General features: G+C 39.3%; 6 protein-coding genes across 6 annotated transcripts; 4 read left to right on the top strand and 2 right to left on the bottom strand.

Moving 5' to 3' along the window:
* Positions 1–807: 807 nt before the first annotated feature.
* Positions 808–3,056, bottom strand: LOC110157476 (proteinase-activated receptor 3). The gene is made up of 2 exons (XM_020921822.2): positions 2,877–3,056; positions 808–2,783 (listed from the first exon to the last, which is right to left on the bottom strand). Exons 1-2 carry the CDS (start codon positions 2,941–2,943, stop codon positions 1,702–1,704), a joined length of 1,149 nt encoding a protein of 382 aa, XP_020777481.2. The 5' UTR covers positions 2,944–3,056; the 3' UTR covers positions 808–1,701.
* A 1,789-nt stretch (positions 3,057–4,845) lies between these two features.
* On the top strand, positions 4,846–7,108 carry LOC110157418 (proteinase-activated receptor 1-like). The gene is made up of 2 exons (XM_020921756.2): positions 4,846–5,092; positions 5,242–7,108. The coding sequence occupies exons 1-2, from the start codon at positions 5,026–5,028 to the stop codon at positions 6,465–6,467; spliced, it is 1,293 nt and encodes a 430-aa protein (XP_020777415.1). The 5' UTR covers positions 4,846–5,025; the 3' UTR covers positions 6,468–7,108.
* A 101-nt stretch (positions 7,109–7,209) lies between these two features.
* LOC110157537 (proteinase-activated receptor 2-like) lies at positions 7,210–8,883 on the top strand. Its single transcript, XM_020921885.2, has 2 exons — positions 7,210–7,425; positions 7,630–8,883. The coding sequence occupies exons 1-2, from the start codon at positions 7,350–7,352 to the stop codon at positions 8,685–8,687; spliced, it is 1,134 nt and encodes a 377-aa protein (XP_020777544.1). The 5' UTR covers positions 7,210–7,349; the 3' UTR covers positions 8,688–8,883.
* Positions 8,884–9,159: 276 nt separating this feature from the next.
* f2rl1.2 (coagulation factor II (thrombin) receptor-like 1, tandem duplicate 2) lies at positions 9,160–11,037 on the top strand. Its single transcript, XM_020921775.2, has 2 exons — positions 9,160–9,317; positions 9,638–11,037. Exons 1-2 carry the CDS (start codon positions 9,254–9,256, stop codon positions 10,726–10,728), a joined length of 1,155 nt encoding a protein of 384 aa, XP_020777434.1. The 5' UTR covers positions 9,160–9,253; the 3' UTR covers positions 10,729–11,037.
* A 2,851-nt stretch (positions 11,038–13,888) lies between these two features.
* Positions 13,889–14,791, bottom strand: ch25hl2 (cholesterol 25-hydroxylase like 2). The gene has a single exon (XM_055154149.1). The coding sequence runs from the start codon at positions 14,789–14,791 to the stop codon at positions 13,889–13,891; it is 903 nt and encodes a 300-aa protein (XP_055010124.1).
* A 2,983-nt stretch (positions 14,792–17,774) lies between these two features.
* Positions 17,775–20,101, top strand: s100z (S100 calcium binding protein Z). Its single transcript, XM_020921787.2, has 3 exons — positions 17,775–17,967; positions 18,059–18,222; positions 19,512–20,101. Exons 2-3 carry the CDS (start codon positions 18,082–18,084, stop codon positions 19,665–19,667), a joined length of 297 nt encoding a protein of 98 aa, XP_020777446.1. The 5' UTR covers positions 17,775–17,967; positions 18,059–18,081; the 3' UTR covers positions 19,668–20,101.
* The last annotated feature ends 2,602 nt before the right edge of the window (positions 20,102–22,703 follow it).

The raw sequence follows: 22,703 nt of genomic DNA on the forward strand, positions 1-22,703 counted from the left end.
GTATTTTGCTTTTCAAGTCACAGGGTTGTGATTAAACCTGAGCTTCATATTTGAGCAAAATCAGTGCCAGCCTGCTGCAACATGTTCAATAATTGCACTTCACTTCAGTTCACACTTTAGGCTAATCATAAAATACATGCATTCCCCACTGGATTCTGTGTTTGTACTTTTTCTTTCTGAGGTTTAGCTTTACCAACTTTTAGCTTTTTAGTACGAAAATGTATAGCTCAGACATCAGCTGGCCTTTCAAACTTTATCATATAACTGTGCTAAGAGCATTGCCACCAAGGTAATTGTTTTTCTAAGCTTTTAATTATATGGTGTACAATAGTGCTCTTTGTCATTTTTCACAATGAGTTGATTTTCTCTGTGATAACTTGTGTGTTTGAAATAGTTGCTGAACTGCACATTTCCTTCTCTCAGACTGTTTACTGCACAAGTCCCTGCATGTTTGTCGGTGTCTGTTGTGTGCCCTCTTTGCCTTTTTGGTGTTGTCACTGTTTCTCCTCTTTAAAGGTCAAAGGTGAATGTATCATCCTGAAATAACTAGCACAGATCACCTGTTGTTTATGCTGAGTCATACTGAAAGAGTATGTCAGATGTTTACAAATGGAGGTGTTCAAAATGCTGTGAGGAAGTTGACTAATACGTAAAAAATTGAAGCCAGTACTCTCACATTTAATTACTTCTGCTCACAATTGGGACTGATGTTCATATGAAATGTTTATATACTGAAAAGCTTGGAAGGATTGTAAGCAAATAGGAAAGCTCCACAAATCTGTAAACATTTAATAAAGAAATCCAAGATTTGTCAAATTTTCACTCCGATTTATGATGCTGGATTATACAGCATTTACAAGTGTACACAAACAACTGAATATACTGAAAATACAAAACAATCTTAAATATTTTGTTGTATCTTTTTTCCCCCCTATGAAATACTTAAGTGTCTCACTAAACACAAAACACACACACACACACATACACTAATGGGAAGAATACTTTGAAAATGTAAAACACACTGGAGGGACTATGTCTCTCAGCTGGCCTGGGAATGCCTTGGGGTCCACCCGGAGGAGCTGGAGGAAGTGCCTGGGGTGAAGGAAGTCTAGGAGTCCCTGCTTAGACTATTGCCCTCACAACCCGGCCCCGGATAAGCAGATGAAAATGGATGGATGCATTAAGATATATTTTGTACTTTATTCTGATACATGGTCCAATTAAAGTACTGTATTGTGAATACTTTTACATCAAGTTGCATTTAAATTATAGTGTAAAAACTGATTTTAGAAAAGTAACTGTTTTCTAATTGTACTGGAATACAGTTCCAAACACAAAATTTGTATTCTGAATATGCATTCTCTGTGTATGTATTCAATTACTTCCTAACACAGCACAAACACTCACACGCACAAGGTTTTATGCATAGTAGTCATATACACAATAGCATCCTCTGGTATGGTTTGGCACTACAAAGAGAATGCTCTGTGCTTTGTCACACTGAGCATTAGACAATAGAACAGATTTACTTTAATAAAATGCCAACCGGGACTTTTGCATAAATTAAATACTGTAACCTAAGTTGTCCTGTGACACATCATTTCTGACACACCCTTCACAAATGTATTTTCAACACATTTGTTTGAAAAATATTTGTAATTAAAAATAAAATGTTTATGTTTATGTCCATTTTTGTTAGTCTTAAGTTGATATACTGAGGCTCTTGCTTTTGAAGGTTCTAACATAGGGATTGGATCCTGTGGAGTGGGACATGAGTATAAACAGGAAGGGGTCCATCGCTGCATGAAGGCAGCACAAACACACAGCCACATTAAAGTACATGTACAAGGTCTCTGTCCCATCTGTAAACAGCTGCACATAGTGGATAAAATGCAGGACTCCAGCAGGGGTGAAACACACCAGAAAAATGAGGAGAACAAGGGAACTGCTGCGTATGTACAAGCCCCAGTCAGTGTGGGACTGTTTCAGCTCAGCCAGGATACGCACATAACACACCACAGATACCACCAGTGGAAGGATGAGGCCAAAGATAGTAAAAAACAGGTTATAGTACAATAGAAACCTGTGGGACTCAGAGCCTAATGGTAAGATGTCATGGCAGGTGATGATGTTCAATTGTGGGATCCTGTAGCTCTGATGGACAAGGAGCTCCGGGACCAGACCAGCTCCCAGGACCATCCACAACACCACTGTCACCCAGGTGGTGCACATTCTCTTGGGTAAGCTCTTATACATGAATGGGTGGGCTACAGCTAGATATCGCTTCACACTGATACTGGCCAGAGTCTGTGCCGAGCAGTACAGGTTGCCATAGAAACACGCAGAGACCATGCGGCAGGCAGCTTCTCCAAATAACCATTGGTTCCCCCGGAGATGATAGTGAGCTCTGAACACCAAAGACAGCAGCAGAAGCAGGTCAGACAGAGCCAGACTGCAGTACAGGATGGCAGAGGACACTTTACGCACTTTGGATGCAAGGGAGCAAAGGGTGAACAGGTTAGCAGGGACTCCCACAGCCAGGATTAAGATGTACAGGACTGGGATGAGAATGGTACTTATAGGGCCTTGAAGGTAAGAGGCAGTCTTGTTACTGTTCAGCAGGAGTTCCGGCATAGAGTCAGGAACGACTGCAGGAGATGGTGCCCCTGTCCTGTTCCTACCAGAGGAAAACCCAGTCAGAACCACAGGCTTTCCCCAAAAGGTCCTGGGTTCAGCAATAGAGCTGAAGTTGCTGGTTTTGTTTCTTGATTTCTCATTCTGAACTGTAATGAATACAAAAATAAATAAAACATAGTTTAGCATGTTGATATTTTCAACATGAATCCATCTAGCATAATATATGGACACAAACTTACCATTGTCATGAAGTGAGCTGTCAAAACACAAACCAAGAACTACTACAAAAAGTAAAACTTTATCCATTTTCTCCTGTTTCCCTTGGGACCAGTATCTCTCTCTCTTGTGATCAGCCTCTTAGTGAGAGCCTGTTTGGGTGAACACTACTTCCCCACAACTATAACAAAATATGTGGTAAGCCTTTGGTTTCTGTTTTAACATGCACACAGTGAACTGCTGAGGCAACTTCCTTTTTCTACAAACGAGCGGGGAAGACATTTTAACCCAAAGTGAAAAGAGTTCAGTACCACGTTTTTCTAATTTTTGAGATATTGTTTTATGTTGGTTTGTTTGTTTGTTTGTTTGATCGTTTTTGTTTTGTTTTTGGAATTGGATTGAATTCCAGGATAATTTGTTGGTTATTTTGCTAATAAACAGCCATAATGTTTTCAGTTGTTTCTATATTATTTCAATTGTGAAATGTTATTCTGTTGTGCTTAAATAGATTTGATTATTCTTTACAAAGAATAAAACTTGGCAGGATGTTTGGACGTCCGAGAGCTGCTCTGCCACAAGAGGGCAATCCAGTATTATATATACAAATATAAAGAGGTTAAGATATACATAATTTCCGCAAACTAGTTACAACAAATTCCGTTGTAGTGTCCTTATATGGTCAGTTGTCATCATGCAGGTTTAAATACATTCAGTAAATAGCATACTCGGACCGTCAAGACAATTTAGATGCCCAAGTGGACAATTTAGAAAATGAGATGCCGTTTCCTTCTCTCTTTTCTAAACCATTGCAAAAATAATCTGAAATAAATCACTCTAAAACCGCAGAATAGCCTACAGGAGCTGTAAATGACTGAGGGGAGCCACGAGAGCAGAGAAAGACCCGGTGTTCAACTTGGCAGAACAAAGGCACCTCTCTGCTTCTCTGTGTGTGTGAAACTCTGGTCTGTCTCATTTTTCTTAAAATGATCCGGTCAGCACTCACTCATCTCAGTATAACCTGCTCAAACCACCACGTCCCCTCTTCTCTCACAGCCTCGTGTTGTGCGTCATTTTATAAATAGCTAATTGCCGTAAAAAAATAAGGCGGTGTCCTGTCGATTTTCTGGTGTGCGTTGGCCTTAAATGTCCCTTAAAATGTGTTAAGATATCTTTTTACTTTATTGTGTCTCCCAAGATTCTTATCAATGTAATCCCTCCATATTATTTTCACCATTTTACCACTTATCAACTGAAAAGGAAAACAACAGGAACTGATGTGAAGTGGAATCTGGCAATGTGCCACTGGCCTATCTCCCACAGTCTGTATCCTGTCCTCAGAGGGAATGGATGTTTAGGAACGCCCTGTAGAACTGACGCACTGGACCCTGTGTACCGCTGCACTTAGCCTATTTGTTATAACATGCTGTTTTAATCCACTCAAGTGACAAATTCCAGGGGAAAAGAACAAAACTCCATTATTGGCCATGAATGTACACTATTTGCCAAAGCATACGTCAAGTAAAATAACAGGTCTAATTTGAATACCGGTGGGGTCTATCACCACTGTTTGAGAGACTCAAACTCCCACATCTTCCTTTCTTGTCCTTATCGCCACATGTGCAATATCATACCATACTTTTTTGTTTGTTTGTTTGTTTGTGTTCCTTTTTTTCGGGGAGCATACACTTTTTTGCAAACATCAGCACAGATAATTGTTTGGCTTAAAACAACAAAAACAGAGGTGTTAACAGGCCTATATATTTGCGGTATATGCTATTTTGTGATATTGTAGAGTTGCATTAACCAATGCTTAAGCAGGACATACATGAAACATCAATAAACTCGTAGCATATGATGTTTTTCCCCCTCTTTTTTGTGTCCGCCTCGCCTTAAATGTACATTTTTGATGTGTTTGTTACAAGTAGACTATTCCCCATAGAGTCCCTTTCCCTGTGATTGGGTCGGTACTACTTGTGACGGGAAGCTGACATCACTTCTAAGGAATTCTGCAGAGCGTCGTTGGTTGGTGGAGCCACTGGGACTGACTGGTGCTTGTAACGGAAAGAAAAACGCTTTAACTTTTCATATTTTAACTTTAACATTTGTACTGGAACAAGAGTGTAGAATACATACAATCTGGGGACTTTAGAGAAGTAGTCTGCTTTTGCCAAAATGATTTCTTTATTTGTCTTTGTAGTTTTGACTTGTGTTCATCTTGCTCCAGCTGTCGTTTATAACGGTAAGATTATATAATTTTTTTTCCCTTTTTAAAAATATTAAGTCCTAATGCGTTATGATTTCACAATCAGTTACTACTTCTGTTCAGGGAAAAGTAACCTAACTCCCTTAAACCCTTTTTTAAAATTTTTTTTTAATTTATCTTTGTAGGCTCTTCAAATCCTGGCCCAAGGACCTTTGCCATCTCCCGAAATGATGATACTGAGCTATTGAACATTGACGACATTCTTTCAGTTTTTTCAGACTCTGACACTGGTGGTAATAAGTCTAATACCAGTCGCAAAGGACAATCCATCTCTGAAGACACCCTGCTCTTCCTCACCGGGCCCATGTCCACTCTGCTCATGCCCTCCTGGTACTCACTGGTGTGTCTTATTAGTGTGCCTGTAAACCTCTGTGCAATGCTGGCCTTTGCCAGAAGAATCCGTCCCAAGAAACCAGCGGCCATCTACATGCTAAACCTGGCCTGTGCTGACTTACTTTTCACACTTATGCTCCCATTCAAGATCTGTTACCATTTTTTAGGGAACAACTGGATATTTGGGCCCGCCATGTGCCGTGTGGTGACTGCAGCATTTTACTGGAACATGTATTGCTCTGTTCTGCTTATATGTTGCATAAGTGTCGACCGACTTTTGGCTGTGGTCTATCCCATTGACTCTCTTGCATGGAGAAGACCTCAGAATGCTGTGATAGCTTGTGTGACAATGTGGATTCTGTCCTTTATTGGCTGCACACCCCTCCTGCTCTCCAATCAGACCATACACCTGGACAGTTTAAACATCACCACCTGTCATGACATTCAGCCACTGGAGGAGCTCAAGTGGAACTACAAAATCTATTTCCTCACCATCTGTTGTGCACTCTTCTTCCTCCCACTGCTCATTTCAGTCGTGTCTTACGCCCGAGTCATCTGGACTCTGAGCAGGGTCTCTCAGGGAATAAGAGGAAGCTCCCGCAAAAAGACTAGGGCGGTGGTGATGGCAGCCACTGTGCTGGTCATCTTTGTGCTGTGCTTCATGCCAACTAACTGTATCATGCTAGTACACTATCTTCTGTTTGACGACAATGCTCAAAGCAGCCACCAGGGTGCAGACAGTTCATATGCTCTGTACCTGGTCTTTCTCTGTTTGGGCAGTCTTAACTGCTGTCTAGATCCTCTAGTCTACTACTTTGGCTCATCCCAATGCCAAAAGCAACTATCCAGTGTGCTGAGATGTGGGAGGGGGTCTGCTGACTGCAGCACCAGTCATTCATCCAGTGACTCATACAAGTCCAGCCGTAAGGCCATACTGAAAAGCAGCCGGACAGAAACCTCCAAGATTAATCACTCTTCAGAAAATGAGTCCAGCCAGTACAAGAAACTGTTGGTGTGACATTTTTGACTGTGATGGAGAAGTAAGTCTAGTTGGGTATTAGAGAAGTTAAACACAATTATAAACTAACTGCATGGCTTGGCACAGGCAGGTTCTTGTAAATTCAAACATAGCCTAACTTATTTTGTAAGCAAAAAGGCATGTGTGCAAAGAGAAAGGCCTAGATGGTCTCTTTTTTAACAGTGACAAATGTATTTTTAATATACTTGTACGTTTCTCTGTAAATAGATTTTTGTTAATTTTATATCTCACTGAAGGATGTATTTGTGTAACTATTATTGTAAAATCACATTATGTTTTCCATTGTATATGTGTTTATGTAAAAGAAATTTCAAATAGCATACACTGGTGCCCCCGCTGGTAAAATGTATAATAGCCTACTTAATAAATATGGTTATGTTGTTTATATAGCCTAATATCAACACGCGTCACAACACATGTATCATAGTAGGCCTGTGGTTTAGTTTTGTAACGAAGAAGGCTTATAAGATGTTGTAACAAATAATAGGCCTAATGAAAAATGGGCTTCGGCCTATGCCATTAACTCGTTTCCATGTTTTCACATGACAGTTTTGTAACGCACCTTGTATCACAATAAGCTAATCATTCAAGGGATCATTCAGTGGATCTTACATAATCAATAAAATAGAATAAATACATGTTGTTGTTTTTTTGTTTTGTTTTTTTTTTCCACTTAGACATCAATTATGCCCTACCATCCTCTAAAGCGCTGCATGTCATATGACCCGGTGTCATGACATCACACAGGTATCAAAACACGCTGACTCTCCAAGCCAACCGCCAGTCAGCGGTTAAAGGCAGCCACACCCGTGTTCCTACTTCCTCACATTTAAACCCGCGATTAAACTTTAAACCACCAAAATGGCTTTAACATATTTCCGACCGCTATTTCTTCTCGTGTATTTCGTGCATACGTGTGTGGGAGTAGATCAAAAGGGTAAGTATTACTCTCTTTTTGTCGATGCTCTTTTGTTGCCTTGGAATTGTTTTGAAAAGAAGACGCTCACGTTGAAGTGAATGGGCAGGTCCTATACTGCAACACTGAGCAGGCATAGGGTTGTAGTTTGATGATAATCTAACTATATTTGTCTAAAATGTGACATATTCATGTACTTGACTAACTTAACTCTTTCATCCACAGAGGGAAAAGGATTCCCTGGTATTGAAACAGAGGGTGGTGTGATCGTCAGCTTTCAAGCCAAACATGCCCTGAGCAGTCCCCTTACTGCAGTTTTTCTCCCTGTCATCTACATTGTTGTGTTTGCTGTGGGGCTGCCTGCAAATGCTCTGGCCGTTTGGGTGTTCCTCTTCAGAGTCAAGAAGCAGCATCCATCTTCAATTTACATGGCAAACCTAGCACTGGCAGATCTACTCTTTGTCATCTGGGTGCCGCTGAAGATTGCATATCACTTCAACAATAACGACTGGATCTATGGAGAGAGCTTGTGTAAAGTTCTGGTTGCATTCTTCTATGCAAACATGTACTGCTCAATCTTGTTTATCACCTGCATTAGTGTGCAGCGTTACTGGGCTGTGGTTCACCCATTAAGCCAGCTACAGAAGGACAACTGTGTGGCCATTGCCTTGTCTATCACTGTCTGGATCATAGTTTGGACAGTCACAGTGCCACTGTACCTTTATGATCAAGAAGTCACAGTTACAAACCTTAACATCATCACTTGTCATGATGTCACCAGGCCAAGCCATAAAAAAATGGCAGCAGGTTACTTCCTCACCATGGGAACCCTTGGATTTCTAGTACCTTCATTTGTCTGCATCGTGTCCTATATCCTCATGTTGAAGGCTCTTCAGAACAACATGTCAGACCCTACTATTGGCAAAAAGCGGAGAAAAGCAATTCTCCTCATCATTACAGTGTTGGTTATGTTTATAGTGTGCTTCACTCCCAGTAATATAATGTTAATAGTCCACTACAGTTTGCTATTGAGTGACGCCACAAACAGCCTATATGGATTCTACATCACCACTCTGTGCTTGGCCAGTCTCAACAGCTGCATTGATCCATTTGTTTATTATTTTATTTCTGAGGACTTCAGGGATCACATAAAGAACACGTTCATGTGTCGAAGCCAGCGGACTGTGGAGAGAATGAGGGTCTCCTTCAATGCTCTGAAATACTCAAAGAAGAGCAACACCTACACTTCTGACACAGCCAATACACAGAGCTCTGAGTGCTAGTCAATTTGTCAGTGTAGGGTTACAATCTCCTTTTGTTTTATGTTATCTTGTTACTATAAATTACATTGTAATCTACTTTTTTTTCTCTCTCTGACAAAATATGAGTCTTTTACGCATGGGCATTATTTGTATACTTTTGTTCTTGACTGTGGATATTGTGTTTTTATATTGTTAATTAAAGTTTCTAAAGAAATCATGGAACTAATGCAAAGGTCATGTACTATTTACAGAACAAACACTTCACATACAAGAGTTGCAAAAATACTTGTGTTAGAGAGTACTGGAGGATTGCATTCTCACTTGATTAGTAACGTCTCATTTTGTCTGGCATACATGACGCATACTAATATTTGTTTAGGCAAATATTTAGAAGAATTTTAAATAGTATGCCTACTTGGAAAACAAACAGCAGGTACTTCATGTGGGCGGGACCAAGGCGCCGTGACGTAGGCACTCGCAGGTAGTCTCGGGGTGGTGCCTTTTGTTCCCTGGCGTGTCGAGTGTACAAGAAGCTCTTCGCGTGAAGTTCCGAAGCAGAGATAATTTTAGATTGTTTGGTGCATAAAATGGATTTTATTACTCCCCTTTCGTTTCTGCTGGTGTTGAATTTCTTCTGCGCGTCTCACGCAAGTAAGTAGCTTAGGTAAAATTGACGAAGACCATATTCACCTCTAAAGGGCGAGGTCGTACATAGGGAGCTACTGAAATACAGTAATTTGAAATGCTATTTTAGGAATAGGTATCTACTTGATTTCTCACATTGTTAAACTGTTTATCGCCAACCTCGTATATTTATATAAATATTGCTAAATATATTTGTAAGAGTTTAAAGGTCATCTGCCCATGCCCATTTGCTGTCAGAACTTTGTACAATTTGTATTTATTTAAACATGAAAATAATTAATTGTACTTATGAAAGTAATGATGTGATTTCATGTTTGTCTTTCTAGTAGAGGGACGAGGATTTGCTGGAAATTTGGACCCTGAAAACACACAGCAAGTGGTTTTGGATGAGGCCGCCATTGTCACCCTCAAAAGTGATCTAACCACCGTCTTTATCCCAATCCTGTACATCATTGTGTTTGCCTTGGGACTCCCAGCAAATCTAATGGCTATATATGTGTTTCTGATTCGAGTTAAAAAGAAGCATCCATCATCAATCTACATGGCCAATTTGGCCCTGGCTGACCTCTTGTTTGTTATCTGGATTCCTCTGAAGATAGCATACCACTTCAATGGAAATAACTGGATCTATGGAGAACCTCTTTGTAAAGTTTTAGTGGGCTTTTTCTATGGCAATATGTACTGTTCAATTCTTTTTATTGCCTGCCTCAGTGTGCAGAGGTACTGGGTTGTGGCTCATCCACTGTCCCATCAAAGAAAGAATAACAAGGTGGCTATAGGTGTCTGTGTGGCCATTTGGGCCTTCATTTGGCTTACCACAACTCCACTATACTTGTATGACCAGACTGCCAAGATCAAAGACCCCAACATTACCACGTGTCATGACGTGAACATCATTAAGGACCCTCTGAATCCATTTCCTTCAGTCCAGCTGCCTTTCTATTATTTCATCTTTATGGGATTGGTGGTTTTCCTGGTCCCCTGTGTAGTTATAATAGTGGCTTACATCTTGTTGCTCAGAGCTTTAGGAAACAGTATGGAGGACAGCACAGCTGCCAAGAACCGCCATAAAGCTGTAGTGTTGATAGTGGTTGTAATGGTCACTTTTGTGGTGTGTTTTATCCCCAGTAACATCATGCTTGTGGTGCATTACTCACTGTTAAAAGATGGACTGCCCAACAATGGCTACAGCTTTTACATCTCAACATTATGTCTGGCCAGCCTCAACAGCTGCCTGGACCCCTTCATTTACTACTTTGTGTCTGAGGACTTCAGAAACCATGTAAAGAACACATTCTTGTGTCGCAGTAGTAGGACTGTGGAGCGGATGAGAGTGTCTTTTAGTTCAATGAAATACTCAAGAAAGACTAAGTCATATGTGTCTGACTCAGGGACCACTCAGACAAGCTCATGTTAGAGCAACGTGCACAGGGAAATGTGAGGACACTGATCATTATCTAGCTATGGAGACAGGCCTAGAGCTTGGTCCACTAATGAATAACCTCATTATAATGGATTGCCAAAGATGAACTTTATTTGTCAGCATGGACTATGTGCATGTACTTTGTTTTCAATGTGAACATATTTGTTATATTTAATGCACATGAAGCCTGTTACATTATTTTGTTGCCTTTTAAGACTGATAACTGTTGCACTGGATACATACAGTTGGAATTTTCAATCTGTTTAAATGCTTAATACTTTCATAAATAAATGATGAAGTTTGTTTGGTTTCTGCGAAACTTTTTTATGATATTGCGTAATATATTTGACTGTGAGTCATGTTGAGTCACCTCAGATCTCGTTTGTGTGATCTGTTGAAAGAATGTAGGGCAACATTGATAATTCCCCTTTCTTTTCTTATTTGTGGTATGTGGTCTGAGTTTTTGGTGTTAAAATGAAGAATTACCATTCTGGGATTCAGCTGATGTAACTGACCATGTCAGCAGACACAAAGGAATGCTGAATAAAGTGGTGGATACATTCCACTGATCACGCTGTGGCATGTCTTAATGATGACTTCACAGGCATGCCGTAGTTTCTCTGCTGTTAGCATTTCCGGTGTTACTAAAAATACAGAAGCGGGAACATGAATTGGAATGTGAATATAAATATTTATCGCTACATTACTTAGTTTTTAAATGCTGTGCTGTTAAAATTACTTTACTTCTACTTTATGAACAGAGATGTGTTTCTGTTCTGTTTAACATCTAGTTGTGGTTAATGATTGTTGTTGAGTATCATCTTACCTTTTGTGAGGCAACATGCCTTTCTTTCACACGTAGGGACTGAGCCACTCCCTGGATATGTTACTCTTTCATAGTTCAGACTGTGTGCCAGCATTAACAGGAGCCATACAACACGTAATATAGCATTTTATTATGTCAGCCTTGTACATTTGCATAGCTGTAACAGAGGACATAATGTACAACTAAATGTTTTTATTTCTGCACATGAAGCTTGTTGTGGCAGTTTTATTAGAAAGTTGTTAGTGTGAAATCATTGTGACATTTGAGTCAGTTTGTATGTCAAGTATTGGCTCAACCACTATGTTAATCAGGAACTTGTCTAACTTGTTTTGTCTTTTTCGTGACTGAGAGCTGCCATGGAAACATGATCTCAATTGTCTAAGCAGATGTGATTCGAGCTTGCATGCTTCTGATCTTTTAAAATATGTAGGCAAAACATGGGAATGTTCCACTGGTGTGAGTTGATTCTACTAGTATATCTATACGAATTGAAAAATTAAGACGTCATGAATTACAATCACGAAATGAAAATTTACGATTACGCTTTCATCAGTACGAATACGAATTCACAGACGGAACTTTACTGTCAAAAATACGTCATCACTTCACAGACATTATCCATCGAGCAGAAGAAACATCGATCAAGATCAAGACTGCGCATGCTCAGGTTTGTAGCAGAGGGTAAAAAGAGTAATAGCACAAGAAGCTACAACAGCAACCAACAAGAGGGTTAATTAAAATGTATTGTAAAAATGTCTTGAATTCGGGAACCGAACGCTGCTGTATAATATTGTGTAGAAATACCTCCTTTGAACGGGAAATTGCACCTATGTGCAATTGTTAGATAACATAGTGGTAGCCAGTTGGCTAAAATCCGACGTAACGTTATCCCAGGGCTAATTAACAAATATCAGGTTCTATGTATGTTTAGATTAAAACATTCACGACTACAGCCACAGCGAGCATCAGTCAGTCTTCACTTCAGCTGCATTTCTCGCATGAAATGCCACCAAAAGTTCCTCGGGACGCTGAAATGTCCCAGTTTACACCAAACACTACCAAACTGTCCTGGTTTCAGACGTCACAGCCAATGAAATGTTACACATTACAGTTTAATGCAGCTTCCAGCAACAATTAATGTTCGTGTTTACAGTATTTACCGGTAAGTATAACGTCACCGTGACGTGGATGGATTTGCTAATTATAACCCATTTTAACTCATGTATAACCATTGTCTGATATGCAGCTGAAGTGAAGACTGGCTGATGCTCGCTGTGGCTGTAGCCGTGAATGTTTTCATCTAAACATACAGAGAACCTGATATTTCCTAATTAGCCCTGGGATAACGTTACGTCGGGTGTTAGCCAACTGGCTACCACTATGTTATGTAACATATAGGTGCAATTTCCCGTTCAAAGTAGGTGTTTCTACACAATATTATACAGCAGCGTTCGGTTCCCGAATTCAAGACATTTTTACAATACATTTTAATTAACCCTCTTGTTGGTTGCTGTTGTAGCTTCTTGTGCTATTACTCTTTTTACCCTCTGCTACAAACCTGAGCATGCGCAGTCTTGATCTTGATCGATGTTTCTTCTGCTCGATGGATAATGTCTATGAAGTGATGACGTATTTTTGACAGTAAAGTTCCGTCTGTGAATTCGTATTCGTACTGATGAAAGCGTAATCGTAAATTTTCATTTCGTGATTGTAATTCATGACGTCGTAACTTTTCAATTCGTATTCTGATGGATAAAATACACACAATATATTTTATGTACGACTGGACTCATTTGAGAGTTTACAAATATTTATTTTATGCGCAACTACAGCCAAATATGCACGGATTTCCCAAATACGCACGGATTTCTATTTTATGCGCACGAATATTTTTGACAGCTTTCTTACTCCATACAAAATGTGCTTGTCAATGTATGTAAGTATTCACTTACATTACAGATATTACATTGCTTTATATGTTTATGCTGATTACATTGTCAAATGTGACAAATACTGTTGCAATACAGATATGATGATCTGACCTGAGAATGCCATTGAAACACAATGACAAAAACAAGCACATTATTTTAAACAGCACATCTCTAAACACTGAGCTGCACATGTACTGTACATTAGTCCAGAACAAAGCATAACTGCTCATAACAGCCTACTTAGTACCCAAAGGAGATAACACTGAGTGTATATTGAGCAACTTTACACATCTTAAGGAATAAAATGTCACATTTTAATATATTTGTAAGATAAGTGTTCAAATAAAATGCAAAATATAAAATACCCACTTAATTGAAAGCAAAGACCCAAAGTAATTCACAGCTCTTTAGTTTTGGCTCGCCCCTCATCTGGCTCCTCTGCGACATGGCCTGGGGGATTTGACACAACATGGGTGCCTGCCAGCCAGTCCCAGTGTGAGAAGAAGGGGGCAAAGTTGGTGCCCGGCTTTTGGTGGTGGGTGTCATGCTTGGGCGCTCCACCCCAAAGGCCAAAGGGCACAAGCCTGTGCATGGACCATGGGAAGTCATAGCCACAGTGATCCTCCGTGGAGACATACACATTGAAGACCATGAAGCCCCATGTGGTGAGACAGTGGCACTGGAGCAGGATGGGGTCAATGGTGGCCCAAAATCCCACACTGAAGAGCTCCCATCCAGACAGATACTGAGTGACCAGACTGAAGGGCTGATTATACTGATGGTGCATAGCATGAAAGGTGCGGTACAACCAAGGGACTTTATGATGCAGCAGGTGCCAGATGTAGTACTGGAAATCAAAAACTACAGTGCAGCCAAAAATTCCCAGAATGAAGCCACAAAGAGTAGGTGCTTCTCTTGGCAATGGGGTAGGTGACCTCCAAAGCCACTGGGCCACTGCCGTTGGAAAGATGTAGAGCAGGTGGTTGTAGATGGTGAGCACTAGTGTAGTCCAGATGTTGGGCCACGTGATGGGCTTGTCCGGGTGCAGTCGGTGCCGATTAATGCAGGGGCAGGTGGGAGCCAGCAGGTCCAGAACCGTGTAAAGACTAATCAGACAGAAGTATGTGGAAACACACAGGAGCACAGGGAAGAGCGGGCTCCTCAGGACCTCGTGGTGGTTCTGGAGCAGGTGATCCCAGGCTGGCTGCAAAAGTGACCCCTGGGACAGGGCTCCAGTCACATTTCCCACATCCAACATCCAGGATAAAGACTCAGGTCTAAGATGTGTGCCTGCACTCATCACTAGCACAAGGTTTGCCGTTAAAAAGGGGCAGACCTTAAAGGTTTGTCTCTTGAGAAGGCTCAGCAGTGAATGAAAAGATTCTAAACGAACCAAAGATCCAATCAGCATGAACGTTTAAGCAGGCCTATCATCTGGGAATGTCGACTATCTGTGCCAAATTGGTCCATCTGCCTGTCTTTGGCTCTTATGTATGTTGAAGCCCCACCTCCAAGAGAGCACTTTGTGCATTTTAAAAGCAGGGCCTCAGTAGGGCCCTTTTTCATGGCACAAGGATGCCAGCCAGGAGTCGGAGCTGCGCCACAACAGCTCCCATTTCTGACCCACATCATGGAGTGAGAGCTTCCGTTCCACTGTGTATTCTAACACACAGAGGGGGATGTGTCTTAAGTCAGTGTGTCTTTAGTCAGATATCAACATTGAAGAATTTGAAAGAAACAATTGTGTGGATAAAGGGCACATGGAAATATAATGTATGCATTAATGTAATCATTACGCATTATCCAAATTCAGATTCAGACATAATCAATGGCACACTCAGAGGCCTACACAAGCCCTCATTAATCACAAACTGCCACAGATCTAACAACAACTCAAAAGCACTTCCTGTCAGATGGTGAACTATGACTGGCTGCTGTTTTGTTTATTTAAATAGTGTGTCCTTACTATGGTCTAGCTCAAACTGGTTTGGAACTGGTTTCTGTGGTATCATGACAGTAGCTGTGATATATTTGTTAGTCAACAGTCAAACATAAAAGACAGAGGGAAAGAGACAGAATATTTTTTTATATGTTTCCAAAACAACAACAACAAAAATACAACGAAACACAACACAATTGAGATTGTTGGTTGACAGCAGGCAGCTTGTGTTTTCAGCCAACAGAGGGCAGTAAAACTCTGGCTCAACTTTCTTTAAATAGCCTATTTTCAGTTAAGACCTTAAGTGTCCAGAAAGGTGTCTAATAAATAAAAATGTATTATTATTATTGTTGTTGTTGTTGTGTTGTGGCTGAAAGGTGCATTATATATTTTTTCTGTTTGTCTCCAATGTCTCCATTAAATTTATATAGGTGTTGCCTGATGGGCTCACCTGCTTATCTGCAAGTATGGATAATCTCATAGTTTAACTGTGGTAAAGCATCTCCATGAAGACAAGATGGCAGACCCTCCACCAGAGTTACGTAGTGCACCTTTAAAGGTGTGAATTCTGAAACAAACAAAAATAGATCTTCAGACACTCTATTTTCACACTTCTTTGGAAATTAACACTAGCCTTTATCATCTTCTCTATGAAAAGAAAATACAAAACATAAAACATCATATAAACAACAAACATTTCATGGTTTGAAAGTGCAACAGCAGAAAAATTAAAACATGAGGGCATACTGAGGTGCTGCTCTGAGTGTGACCCTGGTGTTTGTGAGGAAGCAGACATAAAGCAGCAAAAGACAGCTTTTAGAAGCTTGTGTGGCCACAACTGTGGACTGTGGAAAAGATAATTACATTGTGGAAAAGATATTACATGTATACAACAACCAATGAAAAGCAGTCATATAGAATCCAATGCAATTAGAATTGGATTTAGACAACCTGCATGTATCGACTCTTGATATCATCTCACTGTTCCAATACTAATTTAAATCTATACTTTATTGCATAATGCCTTGTAAAGGAAAATGTTTCATCACCTAAAAAGATGGAAACTCATTTTCTCTGTGACATCAACAGGTGGACTTAGAAGCTAACTTAATGAATAGACTCCCTGAGGTGATGCCTTCAGGGGACCTAGATAAATGATGTTATTCTCTACTGTCTCCGATGTCACTCACATAGGAGAGCCCAGAGAGTGTGAGAGAGGGGAAGACTTGCACTCGAAATGAAAACCCTCCTGCCACTCTGGCTAAAAATAGATGATGTAGTCTATAATTATATGCAGTTAGTAGTCCTATAGACTATTTTTGCTGGACTATTTCTAACACCGTGACACTATTTCAACACTGTGACACTGCCATCATGCGAATAGGCTAATACATCTCAATTATATAGATGTACAGATAGTTCAACTCATTTGTGGTAAATTATATTCTTCTAATTCAGGGGTAAATTTTCTTTCAGTTGACCCACCAAATCTCTGGGTTGCTGTAGTTCACAAAATGGCATGCATAATCTACATACCTATGTGATTTTAGTGTCTGCGTTCATTATTTGTATCACTGATTAACCTAGCGATATTCTTTTCTCAACAAAAAATAAGGCATTTTTCTCAAATCACTACAGCTACACTAGCCTCCTGTTGTAGGCTACTGCTTTCGGAAGCAAATGCTGCATTCATGTGATCTCGGAAATTTGGAAAATCCCACCTTCGACTCGGAAAAACTTGAACGGGATTTTAACTCGGAAACTCATGAGGACAACACAGAGTTAGTTAATTTCAAATTAGAAATGAAATCTTAATGGTGATTTAAGTATTTCGCTTTATACATTTAAAACGAGCATTTAATGACCTTTAACGGACAATGGCCTAAGGCAACTGATAGAAAGTGTAATTAAATCGTTTATAACTCAAAGCAATGAAAAAAGTAGGGACATGTCGGTGGAGGTGCATCCTGGCGGAGGTCTGCAGGGTAGCGTCCTCAGAGCCTCAGAGATCAAAGATCCGCAGCCAGATTCTGTTGAATTAATGAAGTACTCAGCGATACAACTTTGCAAAAACATCTTAAATAATTAGTTTATCCACAATTTGCCAACAAGAAACAACACATCTAAACTTTTTTTGCACAACTTTTCAATGAATCTGCAAAGATAATCAAGTTATGCAAATGTATGTTCTACAGTAATCGTTGCTGCACGTGCTACTCTTATAAACGCTCTGATTTTAGGAAGTCCGACGATTACGTTGCTATCTCCGAGATTCTTAAATCACATGAATGCAGCATTATACCTGACGTGGGCAAAACCAATACCCCTGAGGCCGAAAGGTTACACTGGTACATGTGTTGTTTTTCACTTAGCATAAGCTCAGTCTGGGAGAGGAAGACAGTTGCCCGTGGTTCCCTTACCTGGGGAATTAATTATCGCAAAAAAGATTAAGTTAGTCCACTTAAGCTTGCTCACTTCCCAATAAACAAGCCTCACTTAAAGTCCTCTTCTTCATTCAACTGCAGGACACTAACCAGGTAAGAACCATTCTGTCTTCAACAACAAATCTGTTTCGTATCTTTAAATACTACTCAGTTTTTTGTTGTTGTTGTTGTTGTTTTTTTCAAGAACTTTGCTAAAAATCGTCCAAGATGCCGAGCCAGCTTGAGGGAGCCATGGATGCCCTGATAACAGTTTTCTACAATTATTCTGGAAATGATGGTGACAAATACAAACTCAACAAGGGTGAACTAAAGCAACTTCTTAATAGCGAGCTGACGGACTTCCTGACGGTAATAAACAGTTTTTGTTGAATCAGTCCACAATTTGCTGAGAGGCTTATTAGTGCATGCTGTTTCAAATGACTGTTATTACTATTTAGCAAAAACAATTGATATTTGTGATATTCTGGCAAAGTTACATTCACCTACTTCAAATTTATTCTATTTTAGATCAATTTAAAACAAAAGCTCAGGATAGACCTAAACTAAAGGCACAGATATTGGTGCTTTTCTGAATTATGCAGCCAAATGTTCTAAAGAACAAGTTACTGATATTGATCATTTAAATAACAACTTAATGATTAATGCGCCAAGTAAAACACACAACTCTTGTAAAGAAAATTTAATACCAGCTGCCAAATATGTTTTTTTTTTTTTTTTTTTTTTTTTTTTTTAATGATTTGAGAATTGTCCTTTTTGACCTTGAAATATTCTGACACTGATTGTTATCCCACTGTTTGATTATGGCTGCTGCTGATCCGACTCACATCATAATGTGGAAAATAAACCTGACAGAGGTGAAGGAGATAGATAAAGCTATTTCCCATAAACCCCTGCTCCTGACATTGTGTGATAGCAGAGTGCACAAGCCTGCAGTTTTATTTGATTGACCCAGGAACACTGAAAACGGCCTATAGCCTATACCAGTATGAACTGCCATGCTTTCGAGATATATTTTTCTTTTTATTTGTTGTCCCTTTTCACAGAGCCTCAGGTGATCATCATCAGTGGCCCACATTGCTGCAAAATATAGACAAGCCACTATGATGTCAGTGCGTCCCAACAGGCAGAAGAAACTCCAGTTAGACCAGGCTAATGGAAAGAGAGCCCAGCACTAAATATTTACAAGTACTATTACAAAAAAATGTAATCTTGTTGGTTTGACTTTACATTACTGCTATGGAAAGGGTTTCTGTTGTTGTTTTTTTTACTTGGACACTCAAAGCATTTAACCATGACTTTCCCAAGAACACCTCACAGTAGGAACAACAATCCTTTAGCAAAGAGTAACAACCCCACAGCCACTACAATTAATTGCACGAACAAAGAAATTTAATTAGATAATGAATTTAATTACTGTTGTATGAATTTAATACTTAATAATAATTGTAATGGTGTTCAAGATGTTGTTAAAAGGTTTTACTACAATAAGTAGAGTTTTTGCATTATAACTTCTGTGTGGCTTACTTAAAAGCATTTTTTTTTTTTTTTAAAGAAAAGTGTGAATCATCTTCATCACTGCAACTCACTTTGCTCATTTAGTAGACAAAATAACAAGGCTGTTTTATGTTTCTCTGTAGTCCCAGAAAGACCCTCTGCTGGTGGAGAAGATCATGAATGACCTGGACTCAAACAAAGACAATGAGGTGGACTTCAATGAGTTTGTGGTTCTGGTGGCAGCACTCACTGTGGCCTGCAATGATTTTTTTCAAGAGCAACAGAAGAAATCTAAGTAAATATTGTCAATACTCATGTACTTTGGCTTCTCACTGTGATTTTGGCAAAGAAATGTCAACCATTTACATTTGCAAATTGGTTAATAATAACCCTGTTCTATATTTTGTTCATTTAAAAATAAATAGCATAGTTCACGAGTTATATTTCATGTACACTCATTACTTTCAATGATCCACAATATCCATATTTTTTAAAGTGATGAAAAATTGTGACTGTAGCAATTAACACTTCAATATATCCTATCTTAGGAATCGTCAAAAGTCCTCAAAAGTGTGTCCATACCTGCAAAAAAATATATGTAACTGAAACCCACAAATAGACATGCCACTATATCCTGTCACCATGCCAGGGCTGATGGGAAATCATATATTGTACTTGCACCTACTTGTATGTTTCAAATTCAATTTGTTGCAACTGAAAATTTGCCTCTTAAGTAAAACCTAGGTGTCGGTCACTAAGAAAATTACACATTGACCAAATATATCGAGATTGTTGAAAAAAAACATGAATGAATTGCAGTTTCTGTGCCTGTATGTAGTGTCTTCTGATCTTTTAATAATAAATGTATTTCTTTAGTTGCAAAGAAATTTTATTTTTAAGTCATGCTGTTGAGTCCCAGTGTCAAAATGAAATCAAAATGTAATTTGCATTCTGTTTCTAATCCCTAATCTTTTGCCATTGCATAATCGCTGCATAAAATCATGTTCCTGGTTTACTGTTAATTACATGTCTGGTCACCAATGAAACACTGTTGAATCTCCCCGAGTTCAGATGGGTGTGATTGACAGGTGGATTAGCCAATCAGGAACATTCACAGTCCTATGATTTATTTGTAAATCATAGGTAATTAATTTTGCATCCATCAATGAAAAATACAACTCAAATATGTGAGTATCTGTTAATCTTACTCTAACACGAGCATAGTGATAGGCCCATTCACCATTCCATAAGGGCCAAGCATTGGCCAACAATCTTCAAGTGTGAGTGTGAGCTGTGGTAAGGACATTTTTCTGAGGCAATAGTTGCTGCAGATGGTGATTGCACAAACCCTTAGTTACAATGCAAATTGGCTGTGATTGGCTGTAATTGAGCAGGATAATCACACTGGCTCTCTTGGGAGGAAGCCATGCCGTAATTATGTTTTTGTTCAAATTATAAAAGGTTGCTATCAATCTGAAATACCATTTGATAATTTATAAATGTGGATATTTAGACACCCCCTTCTATAATAAATTACCAAATATACTTTATTTCCTGCAGACGTCACCATTTGTAGTTCGGAAAATGTTTTTACTCAAAGTGTCCTTTTAAGGCAGTAAACTCTTTCACTGCTAATTAACTAAAATATTTTCTAAAATGTTTCCACCAAGTTACATTAGCTCAATCAAATATAATATATTTTCTAGCGTGTGTACATGATTTGATATACAGTTGTGTGATAGTCCATTTTGGTTTGATGTTAGGAGAAAATCCAAATCCATCTGGTCCAAAATCTCAATAATAATAATAATAATAATAATAATAATAATAATAATAATAATAATATAATAAATATAGCTGCAAGCGGCAATGATCGGCCCTCGCGCGTGCTTACGCCCCACAAACGCCACACTTCACACTGACCCGAATAAGCCTAATCTTAAACCTTACCCTAATTGTAATCCTAACCATAGCCCCAACCCTAAACCTATAAGTCTTAATCTAACCCTGCATTTTTTAAAAATTGGCAAAAAAAATTATTCAAGATGGCGGACTTCCGGTTTGTAAAGGGGCGTGGTCACAATATACATTTTTGTTCTTATTGCCATGATGCATCTGGCTATCAAATTTGGTTTGGCTACACCAACATTTGTGTAAGGACGTCCCATTGGCAAGGATACAATTTTGTCTTGCTGCCATAGCAACACAATGTAAACGGGATGTGAGCATCATTGAGTTTTTTTATCGAGACCATGTCACAAATGTGGATACCAAATTTTGTATATCGGTGACAAATAAAACCTTATTTTTACATACAAATTTTCTAGGGGGCGCTATTGCACCCATTTTTGTATTTTCTTACATCAATCATCAATCAATCATCATTATCAATCTGTTCAGGGTTGAGGTGCGAACTAAGGATTACAATTAGAGTGAAATTGGAAAAAGTTTGTGCAAATTATCAGTCATTGAAGTTTGATGGTGAGGCCCAAAAACGAACCAGAAATTTGCACCGTTGCCACGGCAACACCGTTTGACCTTTTAAAAAGCTTTTAACAACTTTTAATGTTCCACTTGTCTAGCTGATACAGAATGATTCTGTCTGGGTCAAATGCCCTAGGACGATTTCGTTCAAATACGAGGACAGGTCGCACGATCAATCCAATATGGCTGACTTCCTGTTGGTTGCCGAGCAACCGCGTAATATATTTTTTGTTCCTGTTCCCATGATGCATCTGTGTACCAAATTTGGTTTGACTACGCCAAAGTTTTTGTCGGGCGTCCCATCGGCGAGGGCAGATGTTTGGCCTGTTGCCATGGCAACACGATGGGAAATGGCATGGGGTCGTCATTGACTTTTTTGATCAAGACCATGTCATGAATCTGTGTACCAAATTTTATATGTCTACAACAAAGTAAATGTTTGCAGTACCATGCAATTTCCCTAGGGGGTGCTATTGTGCCCATCTGAGATTTTCTTATATAAATCTGTTCAGGGTCGGGGTGTCAATCAACGATTAAAATTTGAGTGAAATCGGCCAAAGTTTTGTGCCAGAATTTGTAGATTTTACGAATGGAGAGTTTATGTCATCGCTATGGCAACGCCATAAAAAATATGACATAGGTGTCATTGAATTTTGGATCAGGATGCCAAAATGGAATTTTGTGCAAAATTTCAGACATTTTTGAGCAACTGTTTGGGAACAAATTATTTTCTTCCATATTAAATTTTGTTTCAATCTATAGGGGGCGCTAATGCGCCAAATTAATAATTTTCACATGAAGTAGCTTCAGGGCAGAGAGTTTAACAACTGTTTCAAATTTCATTGAAATCG

Source organism: Boleophthalmus pectinirostris, unplaced genomic scaffold (assembly GCF_026225935.1).
Source record: "Boleophthalmus pectinirostris isolate CB_2022bp ecotype Guang Dong unplaced genomic scaffold, ASM2622593v1 HiC_scaffold_18, whole genome shotgun sequence".
In the NCBI taxonomy this organism is placed as follows: domain Eukaryota; kingdom Metazoa; phylum Chordata; class Actinopteri; order Gobiiformes; family Gobiidae; genus Boleophthalmus; species Boleophthalmus pectinirostris.